General features: G+C 38.3%; 1 protein-coding gene across 3 annotated transcripts in view; it reads right to left on the reverse strand.

Moving 5' to 3' along the window:
* LOC112659435 (solute carrier family 22 member 9-like) overlaps positions 1-13,818 on the reverse strand; it is a 41,896-nt gene that overhangs the window by 622 nt on the left and 27,456 nt on the right. For all 3 annotated transcript variants that reach the window (XM_025446232.3, XM_025446233.3, XM_025446230.3), the window contains 4 exons: positions 4,615-4,730; positions 3,438-3,652; positions 1,949-2,057; positions 1,285-1,488 (listed from right to left, as the gene is read on the reverse strand). In XM_025446232.3, the coding sequence (XP_025302017.1) occupies positions 1,285-1,488; positions 1,949-2,057; positions 3,438-3,652; positions 4,615-4,730 (644 nt within the window). The remainder of the gene's footprint in view (positions 1-1,284; positions 1,489-1,948; positions 2,058-3,437; positions 3,653-4,614; positions 4,731-13,818) is intronic.

The raw sequence follows: 13,818 nt of genomic DNA on the forward strand, positions 1-13,818 counted from the left end.
TTATCTCTTTTAAGTAGGCTTCAAGCCCAAAAATTACCTATATTTTAAATTGGGTATTCTTCAGTATTCTAGAAGGATAAGCAAACCCCAAAAGAAATATGTACCACATGTGCTATATATCTCAAAATGTGTTTTCAAGAGCATCTGAAATTTTGTTTATACATGTATTTTGATCATTTATGAAGCTACTATGATCTGTAAGTCAAGAAAATTCATTGTCTTACCATTTTTAAAAAATCAAAAATTAAGACATCTGTAATAAAATTTCAAAGTTAGACATTAAAATGTATGTGAAAGAACAAAGAAACAAACTCTTCCTAACATTCTTAATATAGAGAAATTGTTTTACTCGCTCTCTGTTTTCCATTTAACCTTATGGGCAAAAGACTTTGAACTTCATAACATAAGAACTATTAAAGTGAAAATGTCAAGTAAAAAGGAAGTCCTACATCAGAGAAAAGACTGAACAATTATGCCCTCAACCTTTAAAGGTTTTAAAACCTGCCCAGAAATCCACCTCAGTATGTGAAGTTTCCCTCTGCCTTCTCCTCTGATTAAGTTTGTTATTTGTTTGAATGCACCATCATTCAAAATCATAAAATTTCTTGTTCTGTGTAAAACAGACAAACCAAATTATATTTACTCTTCCTTTCCCTCTTTTCTCAACAGTTGCATCCCAGTGGAAACCAGCTGGTCTGGATCTCACCGACAGCCCAACAGGACTCTTCCCCTAAGATGCACTGTCATCTGTGGGAGGGGCTCAGATCATCTCCCTGATCTGGCTCAGATTCTTCAGGGGCCAGGGCAGTCCTCAGAGCTTCATGCATTCCCAGGCTGGTGGCTGCCGGGGTCTGAAGGATGAGAGTCTGGTGTCTGGATCTTTGAATGTCTGTGAAATACCTTCAGGGCATGTTTGTCACATTAAGATACCTAATTTTGGTCCCTACAGCACTAAACCTACTGCTGCAGGCTGGGCAGAGCTAATCTGTGTGATCTAGGGAGCCTGAGGTCCATGTGAGGAGAGATGGTGGTAGCTAAACCAAAGGCATTGACAACATGGAATACGTTTAGGTCTAAATCTTTCCCTGGGAGAGGCAGCTGGCTGGTTCAGTTGGTAGGGCAGGCAACTTAGTCTTGGGGTCATGAGTTCAAGCCCCACATTTGACTTATAGCTTACTTAAAAAAATTCATATATCTTTCCCAGGGGACAATGACCCTGAAGTGTCTTGCCTTACTCATCACAGCCTAGAGCAGACCTTAGGGGCAGCCAGGAGATTTACTCACTCCTTTTCCACGTCCTGGATGGAGTCAGGCAGAGGCTGATTCCTGGTTTCAGGAAGGAGGAGTACAACAAGACAAGCGAGGATGGGGAAGGCTCCATACATGATCCAGGGCAGGTGGGGAGAATAAATGGTTAGGATCATCAAGAGGGGAGCCAGCGCTGCTCCAATACTACCAGCAAGTCCCAGGATTCCCATAGCTGTTGCCCTTGGAGTGTAAACAATAGAAAAATAATTCGGTATAAATCCATGTAGGTAAATTTGTGATTTATTATTTTGCTTCGATTATGGGAGATACCACAACAGTATTTAGATACACGAAGTTTGATGAAATACTCTTACATTTCAAATATGCTCTTTTATTTGCTGGCAATTATTTTCAAGTGCACAGGTGCATTAAGACATACTTTTGTTATTTAAAAAATACTCTTATCCATAGCACCTACCATTGAGTGGTTCTGTAGATTAAGTGAGGTGATACAGTAAAAAACAACACAGTGCCTTGCCAAAGTCAGATTTTTGGCTGTGATTTTTGTTACTATTAATACTATTATAATTGATGCTTTTGATAACTTTGATAACTAATCAGTGTTCTTCCCACTATAAATGCTAGTTAGCTGGAAAAGGTCTATTTTGGCCCTGCTATAGAGCTTCCATGCAATTTGTACCTGATTACAGTAGGAAGTAGCTCATTTCCATGGGCAGAAGAACACATGACAGCTGCAGAAGAAACACCTACTCCCAAAGTTGACAAAATAACACGCAGGGTCTGCATTTCTGGAGAGGAAGACCAGTGAGACTCAAGACATCGGAACTAAAGGAATCACCATCCACTAAATTATAAGTGAAAAAGACACAACTGGAGATGTTTTCACGTGTTACATACATTGCAGAAAAAGTGCACAGAGGCAGAGACTGTGTAGTGACTAGTGGCTGAGAAATACAACTTATCTGTTGGTTACAACTTAAACAGAATAAAAAACCCAGGCCATTTCATTACCTCTCCCTTTTATATCAGAGATTTGCCAAAGATGGAGGAGAAGGGAATGTAGTTTGCTTTCATATATTCTGTCCAGTGTCTCCTCTACCCTTCATGTATAAAGCAGGACTCACATATGACAATTACCAAGGGATTTAAAACTCACTGATGTCCTTGAGAAGTTTAAAACCTAGGTGCACACACGATATTGAGTTGGGGCTGGTACCACAGCAGAGAGTAATAAGAGAACAGAAGTCTTATGTTATGGATAAGCTGGAGAGCAGCTTGATCTAGAGTAATGTTTGAAGATTTAAGAATAAAGATCCGAATAAAGGGAAAAATTATTGGGCTTTGGAAACCTCTGAAAGGAAGTTTCAGAGGGTCAGTTTCCTACTCAATTTAAAAAAATCTCACAGGAGTGTTAGAACATTGGGGTAAGCTCTGTGGTAAAGCAGCAAATGTGCATCATTGCTGACATCCAAGATGAGAGCAGAGCAACCTGGGATCCTCTAAGATGCACAGCTATCCTGGGAATTAGGTGAAGCACGAGAACCACCTCGGTTCCCCTATTCATTGCATATGATCATTTAATTTCATAAAATTGATTCTAAGAGGGGCTTTAACTGCTTCACTCTTTGTTCCTATTGTATACTCCTCTGCTTGAAGACAAGATATTTTTATTACCTTGAAATCAAAAGGTCTTCCCTAAGCCAGGATTACAGTTATGGTGACCTAATACAAGAGACACGAGTGGACATCAGGGAGTAAATTGTCACTGACAGTGTAATAACAAGAAAGCAACCAGAGAAAGTGGCAGTATTGTGTCCTTGTATGAGATACAATTATCATATATTGGACACAATACTGTCATTTACAATTACAAGCATGATTGGTCAACATCAAAATGGCAAGTGATCGATTGCTTGCCTAGAGAAACTTTTAGGAAGAAATGGCACCAGATGTTTCTCAGATGTGATGAGGACTGCCACATGTCTGAACCAACTTTTACTGACCTTTGACTCTTTCCTAGCCACTCAATAGTAGAATCTATCCTGAATCCTCAAATTGATTTTGGGGAATCATCAGAACCATATTCTCCCTTTCCTTGTGTGAATCCAGTCTCTGAGTCCCCAAGTCCCTGAGATATTTCCTTTCTTCAACCTGTGCTCTTTTCTCACCTTCAGGCAGAAATGTGGTGGTCAGAATGGAGATTCCAAGTACGGACATGAAAAGCATCTGGCTTACTCGACGGCCCATATGATTCAGCGCCAAGAATGCAATGTAACTGGCGGGGAGATTGACCATGCCAAAGATAACCTGGAACAGGAAAACATTGCTCCCCATGTGCTGGAGATGGAGAATCAGGCCAAAAAAGGGCATGTAGCTTGCAAATCTATGGTGAACAAAAGAAGAAAGACAGATGTCATAATGTTTAGACCCTAAGTTCCACAAATGACAGTCATAAGTGTCAAAGTGTCATCAAACAGCCAGTGCTTGGTGTCCAAGTACAAAAGGCATGGTCTGGGGGATCCCTGGGTGGCACAGCGGTTTGGCGCCTGCCTTTGGCCCAGGGTGCGATCCTAGAGACCCAGGATCGAGTCCCACGTCGGGCTCCCGGTGCATGGAGCCTGCTTCTCCCTCTGCCTCTCACTCTCTCTCTCTGTGTGCGACTATCGTAAATAAATAAATTAAAAAAAAAAAGGCATGGTCTGTTTTGTAGAATATTCTACATGGTGATGCTTTAAAAACTGTCATTAAATATTGCATAATGATGGCGGTCACAATTATTACTTTTTTTGGTGGGTGGGGTGTATTGTACTTAAGAATACATAATGAAGCCCTCGAGTTCTACAGTTTTTTCTATATCCTGATTTGGGTGATGATTGCATATCTACATATGTAAATATTCATTGAATTATATATGTGAGTGCACGTTAAAAATTTTTTTAAAAATTTATTTAAGTAATCTCTACACCCAACGTGGTGCTCAACTCGCAATCCTGAGAGCAAGTGGCACACACTCTTCTGACTAAGACAGCCAGGTGCCCTAACTGTTTGTAATTTTATCTTAATTGAAGTGGAAATAAACAAGTGAAGAAACTTAAAGCTAAAATCTCTACTGTGATTGAAGTCCACAGCCTCAGTTTTCAGATGCTGAGCCTGGTGGTGTGATATAATAAACAAAACTCATTGTACAATGAGTTCTGGGTCAGTCCTGTAACTGAAGAATGCAATTATCTTTATGGCTTCTTCATGTTTTATCTCCAAATCTATCCCCACAACATGTATCCTTTGATATGAATAGATTAATGTCTCCAATATTTTCATTTTCTTCATGCACGGTGTAAAGCCTACCTCACAAAGGATGCAAAATAGATCCTTCTGCGCAGGATAGGTGTGCGGAACAAGTCACGCACAGAAAGTTTTTTCTGTGCTGCCTCCAGCTCCTCTTGCATGGTGGATCTCAAAACCTTCAATGACAATCACAATAAGAAATTGTTCAATTGTCAAACAATGTGAGCATTAGGAGGTCCCCCAGAGAGGATAAGCTATATAACTTGCTGTTGTATTTAGTGGGAAATTGAAACAGCAAAGATACAATGATATGTGACAGGTGGATTAGGGAGTTAAAGGAGCCTCAGGAAAATTATGTAGCAACAAGGACTTTTAAAAATACCTTATTTTATTTAAATCCAATTAGTTAACATATAGTGTCTCATTAGTTTCAAATGTACAGCCCAGTAAATCATCAGTTGCCTAGAACACCCAGTGTTCATCACATCATGTGCCCTCCTTAATGCCCATCACCCATCACCTCCTTAATGCATTCCCTTGTCCCTATCCCCTTCAGCAACCCTCAGATTGTTTCCTAGAATTAAGAGTTGCTCAGTTTTTCTCCCTCTCTGATTTCTTCTATTTAGTTTTTCCTTCCTTTCCCTATGATCCTCGGTGCTATTTCTTATAATCCATATATGAGTGAAATAATATAATTGTCTTTCTCTGATTGACTATTTTGCTCAACATAATACCCTCCAGTTCCATCCATGTCAATGTAAATGGTAAGATTTCATTCTTTTAATGACTGAGTAATATTCCATTGTATATATACACCACATCTTCTTTAGCCATTCATCTTTAGCCATAGACATATGGACATATGGGCTTTTTCCATAGTTTGACTATTGTAGATATTGTGGTGGTAAACATTGGGGTGTAGTGTCCCTTCAGATCACTAAATTCATATCTTTGGGGTAAATACCTAGTAATACAAGGGATAGAGGGAACATACCTCAATATCATAAAAGCCATATACTAAAAGACTACAGTGAGTATCATTTTCAATGAGGAAAAACTGAGAGCTTTCCCCCTAAGGTCAGGAACATGACAAGCATGTCCACTCTCACCACTGTTGTTCAACACAGTACTAGAAGTCCTAGCCTCAGCAATCAGACAAAAAGAAATAAAATACATCCAAATTGGTAAAGAAGTCAAAATCTTTCTCGTTGCAGATGACATGATACTTTATGTGGAAAATTCAAAAGACTCCACCCAAAAATTGCTAGATCTTATACAGTAATTCAGCAGCATGGCAGGATATAAAATCAATGCACAAAAATCAGTTGGATCTCAATACACTAACAATGAGACAGAAAGAAGAGAAATTAAGGAATCTATTCCATTTACAATTGCACCAAAAATGATACATACTTAGGAATAAATCTAACCAAAGAGGTAAAGGATCTGTACTCTGACTCATGAAATAAATTGAGGAAGACACAAAGAAATGGATTGGAAGAATTAATGTTGTTAAAATGCCTATATTATCCAGAGAAACCTACACATTCAATGCAATCCCTATCAAAATACCATCAACATTTTTCACAGAGCTGGAACAAACAATCCTAAAATTTATATGAAACCAGAAAAGATTCCAAATAGCCAGAGGAATATTGAAAAAGAAAACCAAAGCTAGTGACATCACAATTCCAGACTTAAAGCTGTATTACAAAATTGTAGTCATCAAGACAGTATGGTACTGGCCCCAAAACAGACACAAAGATCAATGGAATGGAATAGAGAACCCAGAAGTGGACTTTCAACTCTATGGTGATCTCATCTTTGACAAAGCAGGAAACAATATCCAATGGAAAAAATACAGTCTCTTCAACAAATGATGTTGGGAAAATTGGATAGCCACATGTAGAAGAATGAAACTGGACCACTTTGTTACACTATACACAAAGATAAACTCAAAATGGATGAAAGACCTAAATGTGAGACAAGAATCCATCAAAATCCTAGAGGAGAACGTAAGCAGTAACCTCTTTGACCTCAGCTGCAGCAACTTCTTGCTAGATATGTCTCCAAAGGCAAGGGAAACAAAAGCCAAAATGAACTATTGGGACTCCAACAAGATAAAATGCTTTTGCACAGCAAAGGAAATAGTCAACAAAGCTAAAGGCACCTACAAAATGTGAGAAGATATTTGCAAATGACGTATCAGATAAAGGGTTAGTATCCAAGATGTATAAAGAACGTATCAAACTCAATACCCAAAATACAAAAAATCCAGTCAAGAAATGGGCAGAAGACATGAACAGACATTTCTCCAAAGAAGACATACAAATGGCCAACAGATACCTGAAAAAATATTCAATATCACTTGGCATCAGGGAAATACAAATCAAAACCACAATGAAAAAAAAACAAACAAAACAAAACAAAACAAAAAAAAAACAAAACCACAATGAGATATCACCCTACAATCAGAATGGCTGAAACAAACAACTCAGGAAACAACAAATGTTGGCAAGGATGCGAGAAAGAGGATCCCTCTTACACTGGTGGTGGGAATGCAAGCTGGTGCAGCCACTCTGGGAAACAGTATGGAGCTTTCTCAAAAAGTTAAAAATAGAGCTACCCTATGACCCAGCAACAAGGTCTTTTTAAACACAAGATCTGAGTGGGTTGCAGGGCATCAGAAGGGTATGTATGTTAGATATTCAGATCAGGAAGGGAACCAAATGTGAGTTCCTTGGATTATGGTCCAAAACTCCATTTATGCTAGATGTGCATGAAAGACCTAGAAACTAAGTTTGGTCCTCAGCTGGCTCTCCTTTGCAGAGAAACTGTTTATCTCAGGAAAAATGACATTTCCTGAGAGTCTTTATTTTGGTTCTTCATTCAGTCTCCTTGAGGGAAATCTTGTTATATTGTGCCTCCATGAATGAAATGCCTAGAATTAAATATGAGGATGAGACCAGGGTGGGATCTTGGTGTAGAATAATTTATACCCTAGCTGATTATAATCTAGAGTTACTTAATGGTTCTGCAACATGGTAGGTATACACTTTGCAGAAGGTGATTAAGTATTTCTAAACCCCAATTTCTCTGTCATGAAGAAAAAGAAAAGGGAGAAGAAGGGGGGGGAGGAGAATAAATAGGTGGAGAAAAATAATAACACTTTTTAAATGAGGACTTTCTAGCCTTACACGAGGTTGAAAATACGGAGATGGAATTATATCCAGCATATCTCGGATACTTAACCTATTTATTGGTTATTCCAATAATATTGACTTAATTCTCATCCCACCTCTACAAATGAAACAATACCATGAAGTCTATTGGAAAAATTCCATGGTAAAGGACTTTAGAGAGCTGTAAGACCACCTAAGTGAGGCCCTACTGGATCAGAATGTCTTTTTCAGTTGCAGAGCTAGCTCAAGCAGCAAAATGCTGGACTTACGCTTTTGGAAGAGAAGAGTCATGATAACATCTCCTTTCTGCATCTATCCCCAGAAACCCATGATCATGGGCCATTGTCATAGCAGTATTCTAAGAAAAGGCTCCAAGAATACCTTAAACTTGGGCCAGTTGAGGGCTGCCATGCTGGTGAGACTGGCCTCAAATCACATCCAGTATCGGAGTAAATGTTTGGGAGACACTGAGGTTATTTCACCTTGGCCATTCATTTTTGCTAAGCAAGCAGACATGTAAGTAGCATTTCCAGAAAAACTTAGGGAGGTGATGCCAGGTCATTAATGGGAACTCAAGGAGCTCCTCCTACCGGGTAAAATTCTTATTCAAGGAAGAGGAGGCCTATATTCAAATGGGAGCCTGCTGGATCTTTGCTTTTTTAAATGCATCTTTTCTCTCTGTCCTTTGGAAGGGATAAAAAAAACCTCAAAGAACTATTTGTAGTACCAATCATAACACCATGCTGGGTAAAATGCATGAAACAGCCTATTGGTGTCCTGGAATGGGCATTTACAAATTCACAAAAACCCTTTGTTAAATGGTTCGTTTGTAAAGTAGTTGCTATGTTGGTGGCTTTTACTGGCAATGGTGGTAGTATTCATACTACAGAAATTGATAATCACCACAAATTTGAGATATGTGGATATTTTCCCCCTCCTATAATGTTAGGTGCTAAACATTTACTAGCACACTACTGGCTTGGCCCCTTTGCAGTCATTTGGATTGCTCTCATCATATGCCTACTTGATTTAAACCTGGCTAGTTCTACCCTAACCTGTAAGGCCTATTTCAAATACAACTAATTTCAAGTAGCATTCAGTTCCTGCATGTCTGCAATCTGGCTTATGTCTTCCTCCTTGGTATTCACATTCCACCCTTGCTTTACTTCAAAGAGGTTTTATCAAGCCTGTAACCTGGCCTGTCTGTTCATGAACCTGGCCGTGAACATACCTGCAGACCCTGTCAAATGGTCCACAAATCCATGGACCCAGACAGCAGTCCTACTGATGAACCCTGCTAACTGGCATACCCATAATCTCCAGCCAAGATGACTAGTGAAGGGCTTTTCCTGCCAAAGCCAGATTGTGAAAACTAGAAGAGGTGCACAAACACCAGTACAAGGCTATGAAGAATTATTGGGGTGAGGGAGAATTGATAAATTTGAGCTGGGTTTTTTTTAAAGGATGAACAAAGTTAACAAACTTTTAGCTAGACTGACCATGGAAAAAAAAGGAGAGAAAATTCAAAATCAGAAATGAAAGAGAAGACATTACAATGGATGCCCAAGAAATGAAAAAGATCACAAGGGACTATAATAAACAATTATATACCAACAAAGTGGACAACTGAGAAGAAATAGATAAATTCCTAGAAACATACACACAAAACTGAATCAAGAATATATAGAAAACCTGAAGAGACCAAAGACAAATAAGATTAAAACCGTAATGAAAAAATATCCCAGAGGAAATATTTGCAAATGTCATATCTGAAAAAGTATTAGTATCTAATCTATAAAGAACTTAGTAAACTGAACACCCAAAAACACAAATAATCCAGTTAAGAAATGGACAAAAGACATTTTTCCAAAAATGACACCCTTGGCTAATAGACACATGAAAAGATGCTCAACATCACTCATCATCAGGGAAATACAAATCAGAACCATGATGAGATACCACTTCACACCTTTCAGAATGGCTAAAATTAATAACACAGGAGACAACAGATGTTGGTGAGGATATGGAGAAGGGGAACCCTCTTGCATTGTTGGCAGGAACGCAAACTGGTGCAGTGACTCAGGAAAACAGTATGGATAGTCCTCAAAAAGCTAAAAATAGGGAATCCCTGGGTGGCTCAGCAGTTTGGCACCTGCCTTCGGCCCGGGGTGTGATCAGGGTCCCTGCATCCAGCTCCCTGCATGGAGCCTGCTTCTCCCTCTGCCTGTGTTTCTACCTCTCTCTCTTTCTCTGTGTCTCTCATGAATAAATAAATAAAATATTTTTTTGAAAAAAAGCTAAAAATAGAAGTACCCGATAATTCAGCAATTGCACTACTAGGTATTTATCCAAAGGATGCAAAAACACACATTCAGAGAAGTACATGCACCCTGTTGTTTATAGCAGCATTATCAACAATAGGTAAACTATGGAAAGAGCCCCAAACCCCATCAACTGATGAATGGATAAAGATGTGACATATATATATATATATATCTCACATATATATAATGGAATATTAGCCATCAAAAAGAAATGAAAAGCCATCAAAAAGAAATGAAAATCCATCAAAAGAATGAAATCTTGCCATTTGCAATGATGTGGATGGAGCTAGAGTGTATTATGCTAAGCAAATAAGTCAATCAGAGAAAGACAAATACCATATGATTTAAAAAAATTTTATTTATTGGAGTTCAATTTGCCAACATATAGCGTAACAGCCAGTGCTCATCCCATCAAGTGCCCCCCTCAGTGCCCATCACCCAGTCACCCCAACCCCCTGCCCGCCTCCCTTTCCACCACCCCTTGTTTGTTTCCCAGAGTTAGGTGTCTCTCATGTTCTGTCACCCTCTCTGATATTTCCCACTCATTTTCTCTCCTTTCCCTTTATTCCCTTTCACTAATTTTTATATTCCCCAAATGAATGAGACCATATAATGTTTGTTCTTCTCCGATTGACTTATTTCACTCAGCATAATACCCTCCAGTTCCATCCACGTCGAAGCAAATGGTGGGTATTTGTCATTTCAAAAGGCTGAGTAATACTCCATTGTATACATAGACCACATCTTCTCTATCCATTCACATATGATTTTACTCATATGTGGAATTTAAGAAACAATGGATGAACATTTGAGAGGGGGAAACAAAACATGGGAGATTTTTAACTATACAGAACAAACAGAGTTCATGGAGGGAGGTGGGATAGATGGGTATTAAGGAGGGTACTATGATGAGCACTGGCTGTTATATGTAAATGATGAACTACTGAACTCTACTCCTGAAACCAATATTGAACTGTATGTTAACCAACTAGAATTTAAAAAGAAAATAAAGTAGCCCAGAAATAAAAGCCTAATACCAGATGGCTTCTCAGGTGAATTCTATCCTATCAAACATTTAAATTATGAACACTGATCCTTCTCAAACTTTCCCAAAAAACAGAGTAAGAGGAAGCACTAACAAATTTGTTTTATGAAGCAGTATGACTCTGATACCAAAGTCAGACAAAAACATCATAAGAAAAGAAATAGGCCAATATCCCTGGTGAACAAAGGTGAAAAAATTATCAACCACATATTAGTAACCAACTTCAACAGCACACTGTCTACCATGACTCAGTGGGATTTACTCCTGGAATGCAAGGATAATTCAACATAAGCAAATTTAAAAAGTGATGCCCCACATCAACAGAATGAAGGTAGAAACCATATGATCATCTCAATAGATGTAAAAAAGCATCTGACAGGATTCAACACACATCCATGATTTTAAAAACTGTTAAGAAATACGGTATTAAAGGAACTTATCTTAAAAGCCATATATGAAAAGCCCCCAGGCAAGAGTATACTCCATGGTGGAAAACTGAAAGCTTTTCTTCTAAGATCTGGAACTAGACAAGAATGACACTTTAATTCAACATAGGATTGGAAAGTCCTAGCAGAACAATCAAATAAGAAAAATAAATAGAAGGCATCAAAATCCAAAAGGAAGAAGTAAAATTATCTCTGTTGGCAGATGACATGATCTTATATGTAGAAAACCCTAAAGAAGCCTCCAAAATATTGTTAGAATTAATAAATGAATTCAGTAAAGCTTTAGAATACAGAATCAAAATAGAGAAATTAGTTGCATTGTTATATACCAGCAACGAACTATCTGAAAATGAAATTAAAGAAACAATTCTGCTGGGGTACCTGGGTGGCTGTCAGTTAAGCATCTAACTCTTGGTCTCAGCTCGAGTCTTGATCTCAGGGTTGAGAATTCAGGCACCACAATGTGCTAGAAGTTCGAAAAACTAAGTGACATACCTATAACAAAAGTTTTGTTCTCCTGGACTTACTTATCACTAAGAGATGCATTACCTATAGGATTTTGCTTACCAATAAAATTTTGGTGATCAATAAAAAAAAAGAGAGAGAGAATTCAGGCCCCACACTGGGCCCCATGCTGGGGATGGAGCCTATTTTTAAAAATTTGGTTTACAATAGCTTCAAAAACAATAAGGTCCTTAAGGAATAAACTTAGCAAAGGAATAAAAGACTTGTATACTGAAAATTATAAGCACTGAAGAAAGAAATTAAAGCAGACACATAAAAAAAAAAAGGAAAGATATCCTATGTTCATGGACTAAAAGAATTACTAGTGTTAAAATACCCATAGAACCCCCAATGATCTATAGATTTAATATAATCTCTATAAAAATCTAAATGGCATTCTTTACAGAAATGGGGAAAAAACAGTCCTGAATTGATGGAAAGGCTTTCAAATAGGCAGGATTCAGGAATCTCCAAAGCACTAGGGCGCAGGAAGGCCAGAAAGAGTCTTGTGGTAGGAATGGCCAGATATAGTTACTCGCCTCCTGGATAAAACACCTTTAACCAACTTTCACTTCTGTCCCTCAACTCACATTCCTGGAGCATCTATTGGCCTTGATCTTAAGACATGCTTGAAAAAAATCTTCCCCCATGCCTAGGAAAAGACAGCGCCTGATTGATGGTTCCACCAGACTGTATCCAATGGGAAAGAGGTGATTCATTCCCTAAAAGAAAACCAGGTTGCAATTAGGAAGTACAAATGGACAGCTCAAAATCAACAATGGCCACTAAAGGCTGTCAGCATCACACCACAAAAAGCTTAGTGGGACATATTGAAGGACATTGACTTTTATCCTAAATGCAAGAGGAAACCTGTAGAGGATGTTAAGCAGGAGCAGCAGGGGTGCTTTTCAGAACCAGGCTTATGTTTCTAAAGTATCCTCTGGCTGTTTCCTTTGTGTTTTTTTTCCCCTAAAGATGTATTTATTTATTTTAGAGAGAGAGAGAGAGACAGAGAGCATGCACAAGTGTGGGGAGGGGCACAGAGGGAGAGAATCTCCAGCAGATTCCTCACTGAGCATGGAGCCTGATGTGGGGCTGGATCTCAGGACCCTGAGATCACAACCTAAGCCAAAACCAAGAGTTGGATGCTTAACCAAATGAGCCACCCAGGTGCTCCACTCTGACTACTTTCTGAGCAAGGGATGAGAATGGGGCAACAGTGAAGGTGGGAAAGAAGCTAGGCCAAAGAGAAGAAGGATGTGGAGTGTAATGGTAGCAGTAGAGTTGAGAAATGGTTGTATGGATTCAAAATATATTGATGAATATTGTCTATGAATATATATGACTGTCTCCAATCATCTACATTGGAGAATATATATATGTATATATTCATATACATATATGTATATATACACAGATAAATATATAATATATGGACACATATATACATATAGAATATACATATTCATTTATGCATTGGTGTTATTCTTTCTACAGTCTTAATATTTTTAAAATTTTGATTTTTATTTTCTTCACAAGTGATTCACATTTGTGAATGCTATAAATCATCAAATACTTTTTTTAATCATCAAATCCTTTGCAGAATGAAGCATCAAATAAATATTTTTAAAATAAAAAAAAGAAGAAGAAAACTAATCTGGAGTTCCAGTCCAGGGTGGCAACATAGGAAGACCCTGAACTCGCCTCCTCCATAGGACACACTGATCTATACTTACTCATGGAGAAAGTCATCCTGAAGAACT

Source organism: Canis lupus, chromosome 18, assembly GCF_003254725.2.
Source record: "Canis lupus dingo isolate Sandy chromosome 18, ASM325472v2, whole genome shotgun sequence".
NCBI classification, from domain to species: domain Eukaryota; kingdom Metazoa; phylum Chordata; class Mammalia; order Carnivora; family Canidae; genus Canis; species Canis lupus.